This window comes from Mastigoproctus giganteus, chromosome 4, assembly GCF_048544385.1.
Source record: "Mastigoproctus giganteus isolate SK-2022 chromosome 4, ASM4854438v1, whole genome shotgun sequence".
NCBI lineage: Eukaryota > Metazoa > Arthropoda > Arachnida > Uropygi > Thelyphonidae > Mastigoproctus > Mastigoproctus giganteus.
In genome coordinates this window covers 115355486-115376621 of record NC_143578.1, presented here as the reverse complement: position 1 = coordinate 115376621, position 21136 = coordinate 115355486, and the positions used below count along the sequence as shown (strand labels likewise).

The 21136-nt window shown below is 37.2% G+C and overlaps 1 protein-coding gene across 2 annotated transcripts in view; it reads right to left on the bottom strand.

The window, feature by feature from the left end:
• Nucleotides 1–2796: 2796 nt before the first annotated feature.
• The window catches only part of ClpP (Caseinolytic protease proteolytic subunit), a 92740-nt gene continuing 74400 nt past the window's right edge, over nt 2797–21136 (bottom strand). For both annotated transcript variants that reach the window (XM_090371740.1, XM_090371741.1), the window contains exon 6: nt 2797–2971. In XM_090371740.1, coding sequence (XP_090227866.1) covers nt 2841–2971 — 131 coding nt within the window. In that variant the 3' untranslated portion in view covers nt 2797–2840. The remainder of the gene's footprint in view (nt 2972–21136) is intronic.

The window sequence follows — 21136 nt, the reverse complement described above, 5'->3', positions numbered from 1 at the left end:
ATATCAAGTTATGTATTAATTAATTGTTACGTCTAACAAGATTAATAGATTTTACTGATTGATTGACAATATTATATACTATACTATATTAAATTTATGCTATCTAGTTCGGGATATAATGTTATCGTATAACAATGGCGTCAAGTTACGAACAGTAAATCTACGGACACTTAAGTATTAATTAACTTCCAAATCTCGCTGTCTCAATTCAGAATAAATTAAAGATCCTGACTAGGTCTATAAGCTACTTATAGAAAATAATTTGATATAACAATTTGTCAATAAAATGGCTAAATATGGCTATAAAACTTCTCGTTCAGTGGAGCTGCAACTTGTAACACGTGGATTTGATACCCTTACCGATACTAAGTAATACCTACAAAATCTCTATCTAAGGTAAACTTTAAACTAAGTATCGTAACTAGGAATATAAAGCTACTCTAGAAAATAAGTTAATATGTCAATTTAAGCTAATAAAACAGAAAAAACTTCTCTATTCCAGGAGCAGTAAAAAACTTCGCCTGCACAAGGCTACTCTCGTTCTCAACACTCGTATCCCAACGCAGTTGTAACACTATAGATCTATATACATTTTTTTATGCTTAATTGTATGTAACTTTATAAATAAAAAATAAATAAAAAAAATTTAAGACAATCTGTTTTACACCTTTTATTTGAAAAAAAAAAAAAAAAAACCCAAACATATTAGATACAAAACAGAAGCATCAGTCTTAGTCTCTTCCATTTTTTAATTTAAAAGACCATTAAGTGTCTGAAATTTCAAACACTTAATGGTCACACAAACACAGAAAATTAAAAACTTTTTTATTCTATACTATTAATCATCATTAGCTGTTTTCAATCCACTGCAGGATGAAGGCCTCCCAAGCAACTTTCCAGTTCCTTCTATTTTGTGCAATGCCCATCCATTTACGACCCACAAACTCGTGAATTTCATGTGTCCATCTCTGTTGTTGTCCTCCAGGGTTTTCTTTTAGCTCCTAAGGAAGTGCATCCAGTTAACATAGATGGACAGTGCAATGTTGAGTCAGTTTGGTGTGACATAAGCACTGGGAAAGCAAAAATGAGGGTAGGAGTCTGTTATAGGCCTAACGACTCTGATGAGTACAATGAACAATTATAAAGAGAAATAGTGGGCCAGTAAATCAGAATGTTTTATAATGGGGGATTTTAACTTCCCAGATATAAACTGGAACTTGTGGGTTGGTCATTCGCACACTAGCAAGACTTTTGTGGATTTATTGGATGATTGTTTTCTATAGCAGAATGTTAGAGAGGCAACAAGAGGGAGTAACACTCTTGATCTGATTATCAGCAGTGATTATTCATGCATTAAGAATTTACAGATAAAGGAACGACTAGGTGGCAGTGATCACAGTGTACTGATGTGGGATTTACTTAAAGATGTAATTACCATGGGTAATGCATCTCCATCGTTTTACTACCCAATAGTAGAAATGATGATAATAAAATGATGCATGCGTACTACCTGGGTAGTAGAAATGATGGAGATGCATTACCCATGCTTAAACAGCCTTTTTCATGCTTTTTGACATTTCGTCAAGAAATATATTTAGATTAAACCATGCACACCATCAAGCATCTCTCATATTGTATAATTATACTTCATAACTGGGTTGTCACTATTGCAACAGGGTACCTGCCCACCCACCGATGATGAAGCCAACCAGGTTTGTAACGGTGCTGTCTGGGTGGTGGTGCCCATCTGAGAATAAGTAACAATAGTCTTCTCTACTTATTTGAAGTAGTGCAATACCTAGACAACTCATGAAATTATTCACAATATGAGATATAATAAAACGATGCATGCATATAATGCATGAGATATAATAAAACGATGCATGCATATAATGCATGAGATATAATAAAACGATGCATGCATTAACCGGGTAATAGAAACGATTGAGATGCATCACCCATGCTTAAAGAGCCTTTTTCATATATGTAATTAGACACTATTATTCACTTACATTTTCAAATATTTCAAAATTTCATATTTAGCATGCCACAAAGCACACAAAATTTGAATATTATGCATGTTGCTAACTCCATATCCTGAATGAACATTCCCTTTGTGTTTATTCAAAAATAATAGACGAACCTTTCAAAAATATGGCAATTTATGACCGTGAAAACCGATAATTGTTAGATCAGTTGGGAGAATTTTCCCTACTTCGCTTGGGCCACTCTCATGCTACAACTTTGAGAAAACAAACAAAAAAAAAAAAAAAGAAACCTATACCAAGCAAAAATTTGTCTATATTCAGGAAGGTACAGAAAATCACATTTTTATCTTCAACAGTTTAATTGAACTAACCATATGTTAACCACAGGTTTAACATGGTTAATTCAATTCCTCACCAAGTTTTATTTATTATATGTTTGATGGTAAAAAAAATAGCTTTTTTTTTTTTTTTTCAAAATAGTACCATGACACTGTTTCACAGTGAATAATGTATTTATATTAATATTTTATTTATTTTAATTTATAAATAAACCTGAATTATAAATATATTATTTGAGTAAACAGTAAATCCCTATCCAGAGTCAAAATCATTGCTTTAAAGAGTACATAAAACCATGATTCCAGCAAAACTGCAATGAAATGCTTTAGTATATCTGAAAGTTTATTGAGGGAAAAATCACGGAAATAGTCATTTAAAACACAAAAGCACTCTTTCCACTTTAACACAAGTTTAATATATATTAAATAGGAAATGTTAGTACATATAAAAAAAATTTCTATCATGTGACTGTATTTTTCAAAAAATGCTGAAAAGAAGCATTATTTAAAAAAACTATATAGAACTTGATTTTCTGATCTCTTCATAATCACTTATGGTAGGAGGATGAGCTAAAACAACATCAATAAGACCATATTCTTTAGCTTGTTCAGGGTTCAGAAAACGGTCTCGCTCCATGTTTTCCTCTATAAAAAATAAAAATTTGAATAAAAAATTCAGTATACAGCAGTGTTTTGTTTAGAACTGATAATCCTCTAGTGAGGATTACCAATACTCAACAAAGTTAATTCTCTTAATTAACTTATTATTACCTTTCTACCTAAGCTCACTTGCCTAATACAGATATCCCTAAAGAGATGTGGATGAACTGTATTCTTAATGATACTTCTCAGAATCACTAAGAATGTGTTAAAAAAATGTTTTGTTAATTTGTTTAAAAAATGCAACTCTGTAATATACCTGCCACTTTAACTTGAAAGAATTTTTACAACTGCACAAGTCATCAAAACAGTTTAAGAAAAATTTTAAAAGTCCTTTAAAAAACTATTCCCAACTTGATGTCATTAGCATATAATCACCTTGTCTGCAAGGCAGTCCTGCATCTGCTCACATTCGGACATTAGTTGAATTTTATTGTATTATTTATTAATTAGCATATCAGTCTCTGAGATCACAGAGTGCCAGTCCAGGGACTGAGATCATGACACCTGATATTTAGAAGATGGAGAGTGGCTGATTTAAGAACCCAGGTGTGTAAAAAGCATGTATTTCATCATTTTTGAAGCATTCCTTTCGTGTCTATTTAGATGCTTTAAAGAGTTTGACAATGATTGTCTTCAGGAAAGTAAAACATCGATATCTCTGCCACTTTAAGAGTATACACTCACCATAATTTTATTCCTTTTTTTTAGTACAGTAATACCCCGACTTACGCTACCCCGACTTACGCGAACTCGGAGTTACGCGGTTCTTGATTTTTTCGTTTGGCAACGCTGCCGCCCACTATCTTCAAGGTCGTTTTTCATATGTTATCGATATACGGTGCGACGGCGGAGAATGAGAGCGAAAGATGAACAAAATTCAACTTTGCTGCTTTTATGTTTTTTTATATCAGTGAAGGGGAAACACATTTCACCATAATAACGTAAAAACCAACATAATTCCAGCTATCGGTATAATCGCAAATGCAATTAGATCGAGTTTACTACCAGTTTATAACAGATTTCACTAGCAGAAACGCAACTGGATTTTTATTGTTTTATGGTAGTAACCCCTAGAAATGTGAGGTGTTAATAGTGTATCTCTGCCTTTATGGTGTTGTTTATTCAGTTGCTACATGCATGCATGCAGCTTTGTTTATGCGTATCAAGCGTGCCTCCTCGTTTTGTAATTGTGCTTTATTCCCTAAAAATGAGTAAAATACTTAATTAAAAGGTGTGAAAAGGAAGCGTCCTGGTGAAGACACTGCAGATTCAGAGAGAAAAAGAAAAGCAATTATCGATAAACAGAGGCGGACTGGTCAAAACTTCTTACCCGGGAAAATTTGTAGTGGCCTCATACTACGGTTTATGGCCAAAATCACACTGGCCCACCGGGGTTTCCCCGGTAAGGCTTATGGCCAGTCCGCCTCTGTCGATAGAGAAAAAATATGAAATTGTGAAACGCTTTGAGCGAAATGAAAGACCATGTGATATTGCACGTGCTACAGGCCTAAATGAAGCAACGGCGAAAAGCACATGACAATTGCAAACTTGACAGGTTGAAAATTGAAAAGGTCTCAATTGTAAAGGGCTTAAAAATTTTAGAAAACAGACTCCAACGAAGAACGCGTTATAGCTACAAAGCAAGGAATAAAAAAATTATTAGCTTGCTACGAAGAAATTCTGCGTGAAAAAAAGAATGCGCTGTGTCGTCAGACGAATTTGTTAGATTTTATGAAGCCATCGACATCGAAATAACTTTTTAACGTAAGTCATTTGTTTTTTTAATACATATTTTGTATTAATATGTATAAATAACTGCAATTTTATTAATATTTTTCTTCTAAACTAGTGTTTTTGTTAGTCCTTGGTCCCAATTAAGCAAAATTTATATGTATTTATATGCAAAGTTGTACCCCGACTTACGCGAATTCGACTTACGCAACTTTCGTCGGACCCACCTATCGCGTAACTTCGGGGTATTACTGTATATATGCATAAAGCACCCAATTTCTTCACCACATTTGTCTATCTATCTATCTGTCTGCCTGCCTGCCTGTAATAATGACTCCCAATGGAGGAAAAATTTGTCAATATCAAGAAAATTTAAGACTTCCAACGGATCTGTTCTCCTTTGTGATGATTGGTCTAGCGATTGAAATGCAGCGATTCCATGACCATTATTGGCCTCGTGGTCCTCTGTTGATATGGGGCATAATGGTCAGTCTATTATTTTGTTACTTTGTTTTCTTTTAGTAGTTCGTTTTAGTCCCTTTTTGGTGATATTTCACGTCTCTCGGAACTGGTACCTTACAAGGGCGGTACCGCTAATTTCGATTTAATTAAATTATATAATTAAATCCAATTATATAATTTGGATTTAATTGAACTCTAAATTATTTGGGGACTATTCGGCCACAGTTTCAGTCTTGTTACCTTTACTTTCCCCTCCCTGTTGATTTAATTTTTATGTTAACTTTTGCTCTACAGTTTTGCCATGCTACTGGCTTATGTATTATTTTTATATGAATTATCTGTTATATATATATATATATATATATATATATAAAACAGATAATTCCACTGTATATATATATATATATATATATAGTGGAACTTCTCTATTTAACGAATTTTTTCGCAAAACATTGCACCTTGAAACAAAATTACATGTAAAATTAACCCCATATAGCGAAGTGTTAGTCTCTCTATAACGAATTTTTAAAAAAATTAGTAAAAGCATTTTTGAAGATTTTCAAGCATTTACTGCTAAACAGCTGCTCAAATATATGGCCCCCTTCCCTCCGAATTGTGCATTAGCATCTGGAATTAATCATCCTTTTAGTGAATACTTGTGGCCATTGACGCCCGTAGGAGGGTCTTTGTTTCATTTTTATTACAGTTATAAAACCAAATGGGTTTTCTTAAAAGTGGTCATAAACTTTACAATAAATAGGGTAGATTTGTAAATTGATGTTGGCTAAGGGGAAAACAAAATTCGCTGCGGTAAACCTTTAGCGTGCTGCAGCTGCAATACATAGAATGCTACCATAGCCAGATTTTAGTAATGCCTACTGAGTGACATTTGCTTCTCACCTCAACCGTACCATGTGACCTTCCTGTGAACGGACATATCATATATGATATGTCCGTTCTCATCTAACTGGACTTCCAGTAGATGGTTTTCATGAATTTTTTATTTTTTTTTTATTTCGTTCTTTTAGAACAATTTGTCATCAATCACATAGGTTATATGCTCTTGTATTTTTTTTTTTTCCCTTAAAAGTAACATACAGCATACATTAACCATAAATTTTCTTTCGTGTGTATATATGAATGAAAGCAGAATAAAGAAATTCACAAAGTCATATATTTCTTCAAAGTGACTGATAGGAAAGGTCACATGATACTGTTTAATTAGCAAGCGAACATCATTGAGTAGGCGGTACTAACAATTCACTATATGGCCAGCACAGTGAAGTTTGCGGTGTATGTATCAGCAAGAGCTGCAGTAATTTTTAAAGTTGCGGAAACAATGTCGAAGAGAAAGTGTTTAAGTATTAATGGTAAAGTAAAGATTCTTCATGATATTGACCAGGGTTTTAAGAAATAAGATGTTGTGGAGAAATATGGCTTACCTGCAAGCAGCTTATCTACGATTTTAAAAAATCGAGAGTCAATTTTAAATACAATTGAAGGAGGAGCAGACAATAAGCGAATTAAGTTGTGTATTAAGTTGTTGTATATATATAACCACATTATGAGATACAATTGAGATGCCCTCTACGCTACATACGTAGTTCAAATATATGGGTTAACTATGGTGTATTTACACCGATACTATATAAGTTGTGTATATACGAAAATGTTGATAAAGCTGTTCTAAAATGGGTGCAAATGATACGTGAAAAGAATATACCAATATAGGGTCCAATAATTAAGCAACAAGCTCTGAAATTTGCACAGTCCCTTGGACATACAGAATTTAATGCGAACACTGGGTGGCTAGATAAATTTAAGAAGCACCACAGAATTGTGGAAAAGGTTATTTGTGGAGAAAGTGTTAATGTAAGCAAAGAAGATTGCAACAGTTGGAGAAACAATACCTTAAAGAAGATTTTGGAAGAATATGAACCTAAGGATGTTTTTAATGCTGACAAAATGGGTTTATTCTTTAAATGTTTACCGAATAGAACACTTACTTTTAAGGATGATAAATGCTTTGGCAGAAAACAAAGCAAAGAAAGAATCACTGTGCTAGTTGGAGCAAATATGACAGGAAGTGAAAAATTAAGACTTTTAGTCATCGGAAAATCAAAAAACCCACGATGTTTTAGAGGCATAAAATCTTTGGAAGTTGACTACACCTTTAATAAAAAAACATGGATGACAAGTGATACCTCTGAAGACTGGATATTAAAACTAGACAAGCTTATAACAAAAGAAAAAGAAAATCGTGTTGGTAACTGACAACTGTCCAGCACATCCTGCCAGTATTTCTGCCAAACTTAAAAGTGTGAAGTTGTTGTTTTTACCACCAAACGTGACGTCAAAACTCCAGTCAATGGACCAGGGCATTATTAAAAATTTAATAATTTCATTATCGAAAGAGAATAATAATGAAAATTGTCAATGTGTTATCAGAAAATAGAAACTTGGAGGTTACAATTAACCTTAGAGATTGCATCTCTGAACTGGCAAAAGTTTGGACAAACGATGTCACTGAATACACTATTCAAAATTGTTTTTCGAAAGCGGGATTTGCATTGAATACAGAAGTCGAACAAGATGAATTGCCCCTTTCACAACTGAAAAACCTTTGGACATTATTAGAATCGTCCGGAAACATCGAAAATGAAATAACACTGGATAGTTATGTTTATGTAGATCAAGATCTGACTACAACAGAGCATCCAAATGAAGATGAAATACTGCTGAACAGGGTTAGACGCGACCATGATCACGAAAAAATTAACGATGACGCTGAAGATGCATCAGAACAACCCGTAGAAAAGCCGACTCGCGAAAAAATGATTCACGCTTTTAAAATGGTTCGTATGTGTCTACAGTTTTGTGAAAATGTTCCTGATAATGTTTTTAATGCTCTGAACAAATGTGAGGTTTTCTTTGAGAATTGGACATTTTTTAATTGTACTGTGCAAATGAAAATTACAGATTTTTTTAATTTGTGATACTGCCGAAAATTGTGTAAACGTAATTTAAATAAGTGTTTTTGAAATAAAATACATTAAAAATAAATGTAGATTCATTTTCATTTTCTAATTAAATAACAATTTCTAATAAAAAAGATATTCTCTGTATAACGAAATTTCTCTATAACGAATTTTTCCGCTGGATTTATCGAATTCGTTATAGGGAAGTTTGACTATATATATATACTTAAACACTACAAAACAAAACAGCGATTTGTAGAAGAAAAAAAAAAAAAATAGTTCAAATTTCTACCACCATGGGAGAAATTGGCACTGCAAACATGAGAGGAATACTTAGGATTAGATTTTAATATCAGAGCTTAGAAATTTACAGATATTGTTCTATGTGCTTTCCTTCACTTGAGATGACATTCTGAAAACGGAGAACTGCATGTGACAGTTTCACGTAGCATCTCATTGGGGATGTTGGCTTTCAAATCGACAAGCGTCTGTATGCCACCACAGTAAACTCTGTTTTTCAGGTATCTCCATAGCCAGAAATCGCAGGGATTGAGATCTGGTGATTGGGCTTGTCAGAACTGTAGAAAGTCTCTAGAAATGATGTGATGCGATCATATCCGAATGTTGACGGAGCAGTTCTTTCACTTGTCGACCAAAGTGGAGAGAGGCACCATCTTGCAAGAATACTACTTTCCTTTTCTTGCAAAGGGGGAATAATGTGATCTCTTAGAAGAGTGCAGTACCATGCATTAGTTACCATACACCTTACAGGGCCATGAGGTGTAGACACTTCAAAGAAAAATGGTCTGTGAATCCACACCATACTGCAACGTATAGACTTTGTAGTGGTCTTTCATGCACAGCAGATGGACGAGAAGTTCCCCATATTCGGCAGTATTGTGTATTTACAGTCCCATGAAGAACGAAATGTGCCTCATCAGACCAAATCATATCATTCGAGCCTACTTATCAAGTTCCATACGAGCCAGAAATCGTAGAGCAAATCTATTTGTTGGTGCTGATCACAAGACTTCAGTTCTTGCACGTGAATCTTGTACGGGAACCAGCATAAAATTATTCTTAGCACTTTACGTACAGTAGACCAAGGAAGGTTCAAGTCTCTTGACATACCTCTGGCGCTACTGACTGGTAGTGTTTCGCATTCTGACCATTGCAACTGCTATTTCATGCACTACCTCTGTTCCGATATGTGGTCGTCCCCTGCCTGGAATTACACCTAAATCAATGGGCGGTCGCTTCAAATTTCTTTATTAGTTTTTGAAGCCCCACCGACATCAGAGGTCATTTACGCAAACCTTTAAGTTTCCGATATTCACATAGTGCTGCAATAGCATTACTATTATTCTGGTAGAACAGTTTTACTAAAAGAGCACATTTCTTTTTTTGTAAGAGCCATAATGGTTATTGACAGTGGCCTTTCTGCCTTTTATTTAGCAGGATGTCATTTGCACAAGCAGCATGTCTTGAAGTAAATGACAACTTTTGCATATGTCCAGCGCCGTTTTCCCCTGGTGGCAGAAATCGGAACTAATTTTTTTCCTTCTACAAATCGCTTCCCCATACCTTAAATGACATATCCATCAATTTTCGCAGCGCTCCTGAAAAGGGAAACTTATTTTGTAACCACCCGGTGTATATATACATACAGTGGATTCTGGTTACTTGGGCCACCAGTTAATCGGGGCAGTTGTTTATTTTGGACAAATCTTAAAGAACAGAACCCAATCGAGAAAATAGCCAGGGTTTACTTTGCTTAATTGGGATAACATGCTGTTTAATTGTGGCAGGAGACCACAGCACCTGAGATTACCCTACGATTGTCTCCGACCATACCACGTGGTTCAGTCGGATTTCTGGAGGTCACAACCATAAAACAATTAGCAATCCCCTGTTTATTGGGCTTTTCTGTTAGTGCTTCAATCATATAAAAAAATTAATTTTCAGAATCTGCTCTTCATTCCTATTTTTTACACTTCTTAACTTGTTACTCAGTTCTCACTTGCGAGTATCGTGTTACTTGCGATTTGTGTGTGTGTGCCGTGTTCTTTTTTACTGATTGCTTATCTTTTTTACTTTTTTAAATTTTAATCCCCACCCACAAATGTCAGTGAACAGAAATGTCAACTAGTTAGTATGTACATATTACAGTACATATTAATTAAGCTATGCATGTAAGCGTAAATTTATTTTTATTTTGCTAACCGGAAAATAGTCTTCCGATTTTCATGTATCACTTAATTTTTTAATTGGTAACGTAATAAAGTCTAAATATGTATTCAATAAGTATATCTTTACTTTTATAACCTGTGGACAATATTCCTCCTATTTTTTTTTGCTAATTAGAATCGCTGTTTAATAGAATTAAACTTTAATTCACAAATGTGATCACAATGACCGGTGCTTACTACATATCGTATAGTGAATGGTACTTTACTATGGTGAGTCCATCATAATGTGATTTGATCGTACTGACAATCAATTGTAAAGCTGTATTTTTAACTATTTACGTGAAACTTCGCATAACTGGGGCAGCCACTTAATCGGGCCAAAATGCACTAGTCCCGATGTGTCCCAAATAACCAGAATCAACTGTATATATATACACACCTATATATATATATATATATATATATACAGTATATATTAAAATGCAAGTATCAATCTAAGAGATGGACCATCTCTTAAGTAGTGTGAAGTGTGACCTTGGCAGTCCCACCAACCAAAACCAGTTGGCTTTAAGTTGTTTTTTGTAGGATCATTCTTTGCACATTGTGACTCTAGCATCCCCATTAGATACCAAAGAATGGAACAATGAACCAACACCAAGTTTTGTGTAAAGATGGGTAAAAGTACACATCAAAAACATAAAATGTTATGAACAGCTTATGGGGATGAGGCTATATCCTGAAAACAAACATTTTCATAGGTTTAAGCATTTTAGAGAGGGCAGAGGATGTAGCAGACGACCCTCGGAAGTAGATGACCAAAAACGATCTGCACTTCAACTGGTGGACAAAGTGTGTGGTTTACCAGCAAGTGACCACAAATTAACATTAAGAAGGAAAAGTGAGTTAAATGTGAATAAGGAATCTATACAGCCCATAATTACTGAAGACTCGGTAAAAAGAAATCTGCACAAATTTGTTCCACACTGTTTGTGTAATGAGGAAAAACTCTGACAATTGGATGCTTGCAAAGATTTTATTCAAAAAACTGATAGTAAACCTGGTTTCCTAAACAGAATTATTACTGGGATTTGATATTGAAATTGAGAGTGAAAGAATTCTGTTTTGATAGTGTTTATGACAATCACAAATATGAAGGCAGAACAAGTTTGGTTTGGTTTTTTTTTTTTTTTTTTTTTTTAGGAGCATTAGCAACTAAGGCCATACTGCTCCGGGGATATGTGGTGGTCATTCTCTGCCCTTTCCGCATCCTCCGTATTTGGTGGTCACAGGCTCAAACCCCAGTCTAATCAAGAAGCGTGTGCTATGCACTGCTGCTCCTGCCCACCTGGCTACGGAGATGGAAGGCAGAACAAGTCTTTCCAAAGTTAGTAACAAGTGTACTCAATCCCTTGGGATTAATTTTGAGAAAGATGAGTAAGAAAATATTTTCCTTAACCACATTTTGCCTTATTTGAAGTACACTGATGAGCCAAAACATTATGACCACCTACCTAATATGATGTTGGTCCTCCACGTGCAGCCACAACAGCTAGTACCAAAGGCACGGATACAAGATTTCTTAACGAGTCTTGTGGTATCTGGTACCAACACGTAACCAGCATATCCTTTAACTCCTATAAGGTTCGTGGTTGAGATGCCACAGATTGGAGTTGCTGTTCCAAAACAAACCAGAGATGCTCGATGCGATTGATATCTGGCAAACTGGGAGGCCAGGGCAAACCTACAAGTCTTCCTCATGTTCTGCGAACCAGTCTAGAACAATCCAGGCAGTGTGGCATGGTGCATTATCCTGCTGTAAGACAGCACCGCCAGAGTGGGAGACCGTTGCCATGAAAAGGTGTACCTGGTCAGGAATGGTGCTTTGGTAGGTGGTAGACGTCAAAGTGCCCGGCACATAGATGACTGGACCCAGGGTATCTCAGCAGAACATCATCCAAAACATGACACTGCTGCCACTGGCTTGTTTTCGTCCCACGGTGCATCCAGGCACCATCACTTCCCCAGGTAAACTATGCACACATACCTGGCCGTCCACATGGTGGAATAGCAAACATGATTCACTGGACCAGATGACCTTGTTCCAGTTTCAATGTTCACGTGCCCATTGTAGACGCTGTCGCTGGTGAACCATGGTTAGCACAGGCACTCGGAGTGGCCTGCCGTTACGCAGCCCCATTTTCAGCAGGGTTCGATGTACTGTGTGTTGTGACACATTAGTCCCATCACCGGGATTCCAATTACTGGCGAGTTGTGCAACAGTCTCCCTTCTGTTGCCACGTAACATCCAGGAGAGCCTTTGCTCACCTCGAGCATCAATGAGCCGTAATCGTCCAACACCTCGCCGGTGGTTCATGGGTTTCCTCTCCTCGGACCACTTTTGGTAGGTACTAACCACAGCTGAGCACCCCACCAGCCATGCCGTTTCGGATATGCTCTGACCCAGTCGCCTGGCCATTACAATTTGGCCTTTGTCAAACTCGCTTAAGTCCGCTGCCTTTCCCATCTGAAGAACAAGAGTAACACTGATTAACGGAGCTCAGTATCGGGTGTTTTTTATACTGTGTCCTGACCTGCGCACGTGCCATAGTTCACCTGCAATTGCTTCGATTTGCATAATGACTTGCCGGTCATAATGTTTTGGCTCATTGGTGTAAATCGCCTTACTTTTTTTTTTTTTTTATGAAACCCCCAAACATGAACAGTATTAGGATTTATAGTACTTAGTATCACGTATGCGGATTCAAGGGTGTCTCCGTAGCCAGGTGGGCAGGAGCAGCAGTGCGTAGCACACCCTTCTTGATTAGATCGGGGTTCGAGCCTGCGACCACCAAATACGGAGGATGCAGAAAGGTCAGAGAATGACCACCACATATCCCCGGAGCAATATGGCCTTAGTTGCTAATGCTCCTAAAAACCAAATAACAACAACAACATGTGGGTTCAAGGTTGAAAGAAGATAATTTTGGTTGAAGAAGATAAAAAGAAGTTGACATTAGACATCAATTTTTGTAAATTGTAATTTTCAGGAAATACATATGAAGGGAGGTTGTTCCAAAAAATGAAAGATGACGGGATAAATGAAAAAGAAGAAAAATCAATTCTGCAAGTTTGAAATTGGAGAGAAAACGGATGCTGAGTGGTTGTGGTACATGTTCAGACAGGTTTGGAAGAGAGAGAGAGAGAGAGAGAGAGAGAGAGAGAGAGAGAGAGAGAATTATAGAAGCCAAATCAGACGAACAGTGCTGGAAGTATCTGTAGAAAAGGCATACAGTAGATACAGAACATCTATGAGAACAGAGAATGTAGCGACTTTATAAGATATGGGTCATTAATTAACCTAGCTTCTCTCTTTTGAATGGAATCTAGATGCCAGTGGTTTTGGGGACAAGATCCCAGATGTAGGAACAATATTTCATGGTAGGCGATTTTGTGATCTGTACAGAGTGAGCAGCTATTTGTGAAAAAAGTAATTCTGAAAAACAAAGAGAAAACCCAGTTTATTAGATGTAAAGGAAGCAATATTTGATGTTCTAGTCAGAGTAATCCCTTAGAAATAAGCGATCCTGTCTATAAGTCTGAGTGTTGTCGAAGATAAACATAGGAGCAGAATTCTTTTTACGAGATATAAGACAGGGCTGAGTTTTAAAAGGATTGAAATTAACTAAATTATCTTTGCTCAACTGGAGAATTACCTGGATATAGCCAATTAAGGAATAGGTAGTGGATATTCAAGAAGTTAAGCTATTTGTGCAGGCAAGGTTTCTCAAACTGGAAGGTGAAATACAATGTGTTATCACAGTAAAATTATGGATGGGATTTCCAACAAATGGAAGGTTTCTCCCACTCTTTTCCTCTTGTACATTAAGATACAAGAGGAAAAGAGTACCTTAATATAGAAGAGAAAAAGAATGGGAAAAAGAACTGAACCTCAGGGAACACTAGTTAGTGGAAACTTAAAAGATAGTGTCATCTACCACCACCACTACCACCTGCAGTAAGGGTAAGAGAGAAAACTGGATATCGAATTACAAATAAACAGTTGGTAGACCATAAGATGAAAGCTTATTTAGAAGACCTTTATGCCAAACAATCAAAAGCTTTTGAAATGAAACAGTAACTGCCTTTCACCAAACTCTTCCACAGATGGGTAACATACGGTAACATATCACTAGTAGTTTGACACTGAAGGAATCCATACTGATGATCATTGATCAGATGGAAAGTTTCTAGCTACTTTAGGAGTTTGCAGTTAATGGATTTCTCTATTACTTTAGAAAGAGTAGAAGTAAGTGCAATGGGACAATATAATTGAATGGGAGGGATTTGTCACCCTTTTTAGGAACTGGCTGATGTGAGAAAATTTCCAAACCGAAGGAAAAACACCAGTGGAATAAGAAAGTGTAAAAAGGCAACACAGAACAGGAATAAGTTCAAAAGCACAAATTTTGAGAACAAGTGGAAAAGTACCATCAGGACCTGATGCTTTCTTGGCATCAAGAATGTTCAAAATTCTTTGACATCCTTTTGACAGAAGACCACAGAAGACAATGAATGGGAATGATAGGAGTGGTTTACCAAGATCATAAATACAAGAGTTAGAAGAAAAGTAGGAAGCTAGTGGGTTGGCTTTATCTTTAACAAAGGTGGCAACAGAACCATTGGCTTTTAATAAAGGTGTAGTAAAGATAGGCAAAGTTGCAGCCAATAGCATTGGCAAGAGACCAGAATGCTGAACTACCATTTGGACAGGAAGCATGTTTTCTTAGCCTGTTCAAAATCTAGTTTGGACTGCTTAATTACTGCTTTACAATTGTTGTGAGCATTGGTGTAGGTAGAAAATTAACCTGGAGATTTGGATGCAAGTCAATTGTGATATACAATATTCTTATCTTGAATGGCCTTGGGAAAACCAAGGTTCAGATAAAGGAAAAGGTTTTAAGATGGAGTGTGGAATGAAGGATTTTATCCCTACAAGAATAATTTCACTGGCACAATCTGAGCAAACATTGATATCACAAGATTTAAAATAGTAATCTCACTAGGAAAAAGAAATCTAACAGATCATCCCAATTTTTATCAGTGTAATGCCAAACAAGAGGCCAAGAATGGTCATGAAAGAAAGGCTCCACTGGAGAAGAGACCATCACCAAGTTATTATTGTTGTTGGTTTTTAGGAGCATTAGCAACTAAGGCCATATTGCTCTGAGGATATGCGATGGTCATTCCCTGACCTTTCCGCATCCTCCATATTTGGTGGTCACGGGCTCAAACCCCAATCTAATCAAGAAACGTGTGCTATGCACTGCTGCTCCTGCCCACGGAGGCGCCTCACCAAGTTGTGATGTAATTTAATGCCTAGAGGACTATTTATCCAAACCACATAATTGGAAGGGCTGTTCGTGAGAAAAAGATCAAGAGATTTCATTACAACTGTCTAGTATTCCGGAAGGTAAATGAACAATCTGTGCACAGTCATTAGTAATTGCAAAAGCCTTGGCTTCATGACCAACTGGGTCCATGTGACTAGAAAAGAAAGCCAGCTGGAGTTGTGAACATTAAAAGGAATTGTACAGCAAATAATTATTTGCTGTACAATTCCTTTTAATTATCATTAGAACCATGAGATGAACAGTGGTTGAATCAACCAATAATTGAGATTCTGTCAGAAAAAGTAAGTGGAAATGGACATCATTGAGATTGGAACTGAAACCACATATATTTGTGAAATGAGGAAATGTTTGGGAAGTTATTATTATTATTATTATTATTATTATTAACCATATGGTGCAAGGAAGCCTGAGGCTTATGCTGCACCAGCCAAAAAAAAAAACATTCCCGAGTTACTCTGAGAGAGAGAAGTAGAAAGGAATCACCAAGAAACAGAAGAACGATGACATCCAGCTCAAGACCCTGGGTGTGCCAAGCCCATACTCACCAGATGTGAGCCCCTGGGGTCAATTTTATATCTTTTTGCAGATAAGTTTGTTCTATTAGCTTGACTAGTCATGATTTATTAAACCTGTTATCCTAACCAGCAGTTTCCATGAACGCTTAAGTCCTGCTCACTGACATTAGGAAATTGTACCCTCTTTGTTGAAAGGTATTCCATAACTCAAATAGGTTCCAATTTACCTAACAAAGCAGGCTAGCCTGATAAATTCCTCCTTGCAGAATCCCTCAAGTCTTGAGTTAATCTATAAGGCTTTCTAGCAAATAGTCTGTGTTTGTGCAGAATTAAAAATAAAAATACCATGTGGTAAAAAAGTATCCTTATTAAGAGGCATGGAATGCAATCTAATGAAGGAGATGCAAGTAGGTTCTCTGGAGGATGCAGATGAGAATTATGAAACAACAAAATTTGTTTGAGAAATCACCACCTGGGGAAAAATTTTGCTTGGTCCTTGAGGTTGTCGCAGACATTCTCTCAGATATGCCAAACAAGCTGTGCTTGCTACCTGGGAGTCTAAAACGCTGATGGAACTGATATTCAGGTGACACTCAAGTCAAGTGGACCCAATTTCGGCGAACTCCGGACGGTCTATGACAGACAAATCCTCTGCTTGCATGATGGTGGGACTGTTAGTAATCCTGGGTATCACCTCCATGCACAAGTATATGGTGGGTGACCACCCAGGTGTGAACAATGTAAGCAGGGGTCGAGGTGTGTGGTGCCCACACCACATGGAGGAATGTCGTCCCTCTATGTTACCAGGCAGTACTAGGTGGTAGATGACTCTCATCAACCAGTGCAATACCACCACTTTGCTTATTGGAGGCTTCAAGTGGTGGAACCCATGTTTAGTCTCCAGAGATAAGTTCCGGTCAAGCCACCCCTATCTCTTCCATCATGCAGTATGATTGATGACCTTTGAGGTTATGATGAACATCGTGGCAAGATCCAACTTTCCTTACATTTCGAGGGTACAGCTCTAAAACGGTGTTCGCAGGCTGACTGCTAGTTAGTATACACTGGACCAAACCTATTGATAACTCTCTAGGAGGCTTCTGGATCAGCTAGTGTATAATCCTGCCAGATAGTGATTGGAGAGAGTCCAAGTAGTGTGTATGCGAGGAGCATTGTCGAGGCCACGTTATGTCAAGGATCTGGGTATATTCTTACCATGTGTAACCCATATCCAAAAATTTCATTACTTCATACAGCATGTCCCACCCACTTTTCCTTACTATTGAATACACCATAAATTGTCAAACTAATAGAGCAAGCTTATCTACGAAAAAATCTAAACCTCCCAAGCACTTCCTAATTCGTTTCATAAATATACGTGATCTCAACGATGTCCATTTCCATTTGCAGTCTGCCAACCCCCATGTACTTTTTCTGACAGAATCTCAGTTATCGGTTGGTTCAACTACTGCTCATCTCAGATGCCCAAATTATTCGTTGTACGATTCCTTTCGCCTCAAAGGTGGTACTTGTGCATATGTCCGTTCTGTTATTCCCTGTCAGAGACTTGGCAATTTGGAATCTCCTCTCCTTGATCTTCTCTGGCTTAAAATCTCTCTACCTCATTGTGTCAAATTCATCTGTTGTCTCTACCATTCTCCCAACTCCACTAATCACTTGGAGCTCTTTGACTTCCTCTCTTTGCAACTTGACTTTCTCCAGTTCAACTTTCCTAACAGTGAGGTAATTTTCCTTGGTGATTTTAATGTTCACAACTCCAGCTGGCTTCCGTTTTCTAGTCACACTGACCAAGCTAGTCGAGATGCTGAGGCTTTTGCAATTACTAATGACCTTGCACAGATTGTTCATTTACCTAGAAGAATACCAGACAATCCTAATCATACAGCCATGACGCTTGATCTTTTTCTTACAAACAACCCTTCTAAGTACACGGTCGAAGTGAGAGGTCCTTTAGGCACTTCAGATCACAACTTAGTGATTGTCTCTTCTCCAATGGAGCCTTTATCTCATGCCTATTCCCAACCTCGTGTTGTTTGGCATTACTAGAATGCAAAATGGGATGACCTGCGAGATTTCTTTTCTTCTTTTCCTTGGTCGGATTACCATTTCAAAACTTCTGATGTCAGCGTTTGCTCAGATCGTGTCAGTGAAATTATTCTTGCAGGAATGGAATCCTTTATCAGACACTCCACTTTAAAATCTTGTCCTTTATCTAAACCTTGGTTTTCCAATAAATGTGCTAAGGCTGTTCAAGAGAAGTATATTGCATATCGTAATTGGCTTGTTTCTAATTCTTCAGTTTCATTTTCTGCCTACACCAAAGCTCGCAACAATTGTAAAGCAGTTATTAATCAGTCCAAACTAGAGTTTGAACAGGCTAAGAGTAGAAAACTTGGTCCTTGCTCTAATGGTACCCGAGTATTCTGGCCGCAACTTTTGCCCATCTCTGCTCCCACCTCTTTCCAAACTAGATGGTCCTGTTGTCACTTCAGCCAAGGATAAAGCTGACCTTCTTACATCCCATTTTTCTTCCAACTCATGTATTAATGATCTTGGTAAAACACCTCCCACCATTCCCAACACGCTCCATTCAATGCCTCTTGTGGTCTTCCGTCAAAAGGATGTCAGAAGGATTTTGACGAATCTTGATGCTAAGAAAGCTCCAGGACCCAATGGTATTTCTCCACTTGTTCTCAAAACTTATGCTCCTGAACTTACTCCTTTTCTTTGCGGCCTTTTTTCACTTTCTTATTCCAAAGGTGTTTTTCCTTCTGCTTTGAAATTTGCTCATATCCAGCCAGTTCCTAAAAAGGGTGACAAATCCCTACCATCCAATTACTTCTACTCTCTCTAAAGTAATGGCGAAATAAATTAACCGCCAAATCGTAAACTACCTAGAAACCTTCAGTCTGATCAACGATCACCAGTATGGATTCCGTTAGTGCCGATCCACTGGTGATATTCTGGCTTATGTTACCCCTTTATGGACTAATTCAATGGAAAGGTTCGGTAAAACACATGTAGTTGCTCTTGACATCTCAAAGGCTTTTGATCATGTTTGGCATAAGTGTCTTCTAAACAAGCTTCCATCTTATGGTTTGCCAACTGTTTTAGTAATTGGTTATCCAGTTTTCTCTCTGATCGCTCACTGAGGGTGATGGTAGATGGGTCTCTGTCTTCTAACTTCTCCACTAATGCCAGTGTCCCCGAAGGTTCAGTTCTTTCCCCCACTCTTTTCCTCTTGTATATTAATGACCTTCTTCCATTGACTGGAAATCCTATCCATAGTTTTGCCGATGATAGCACATTGCATTCCACTTTCCATTTTGAGAAACCTTGCCCTGCTCAATCAGCTTCAACTTCTCGAAAATCTGCTACCAATTCCTTAAATACCAATCTTCAGGTAATTCTCCAGTGGGGTGAAGACAACTTAGTTGATTTCAACCCTTCTAAAACTCAGTCTTGTCTTATATCTCGCAAAAAGCATTCTTCCGCTACTATACTTATCTTTAGTGACACTCCGATTTCTAGGCAAAATGATATATCTCTTTTGAGGATTACCCTGACTTCTAATCTCTCTTGGCACAAGCACATTACAAATATTGCTTCCTCTGCATCTAAAAAACTTGGTTTTCTCTTTCGCTCTCGGCGTTACTTTTCTTCCAAACATCTGCTCACTCTATATAAATCGCAAATCCGCCCTGCCATGGATTATTGTTCACACATCTGGGGTGGTGCCCCCAAAACCTCTCTCAGGCTTCTTGATTCCATTCAGAAGAGGGCAGTTAGGTTAATTAATGATTCATCTCTAACAAAGTCTCTCCACTCGCTGTCTAATAGACGTACTGTTTCTGCTGCATGCCTCTTGTACAGATACTTCCATGGGCACTGTTCTTCTGAATTGGCTTCTATAATTCCCGCTCTCTCTTTCAAAGCAGTCCAAACACGTGCCACCACCAGCCAATATCCATTTACTGTCAAACTTCAAACTCACAGAGCCAACTTTTCATCTTCCTCGCTTATTCATTAAACTGCCGTTTTCTGGTACAACCTTCCTTCATACATATTTCCTGAAAATTACAGTCTACAGAAGTTCAAGTCCAATGTTAACAAATATCTTCTTTCATCTTCTCAACCTCCAACCCAAGCACGGTACTAAGTACTATAGGTTCTAATACCTCTTGTGTTTGGGGGAAAAAAAAAATTTTTTTTTTTATAAAAAAATATATTTTTTGAAAATGTATTGAAAATGAAGTATATGTCATTAAAATTAAAACTGGTGTGAAACGTTGCCATTTTATTGCTTGATGTGACAGCAGCACATGACCATCGTGCATCACCTCCTACTCTGAGTGGTGATATTACATTCATCAATCAGTATTCATCATGTGCCTTGATGACATCAGCATTGTGGGCTGACAAAATCTCAAACCAAGTAATGGCATAGTCGCCTGCAGAACATAATATAAATAGTATGAATCAGAGCTGTAATACTTAATACGTTCTACGTTGATATTAATATTTGTAAAATAATAAGAGGAGTTTACTTCAATATAGTTCGTAGAACACTTTTCGTTTTAATTTCTGGAGAGTATCATACGGAAGTGTTCTACGAACTATATTGAAGTAAACTCCTCTTATTATTTTACAAAGAACATAATATAATGAAGGGTAATGTTTCTAAAATGTCATGTGATGCTATTCTTCAGGTCTGATAGGTAGCACCAGGGTCAAAAGACGTAAGAGGGAGACCTAGTGATTGAAACTGTGAGAAATGAGTAGGTAATTACCTTTTCAGTAGTAAAATGATGATGCAGAAGTTCTATGTGGCCGATATGCA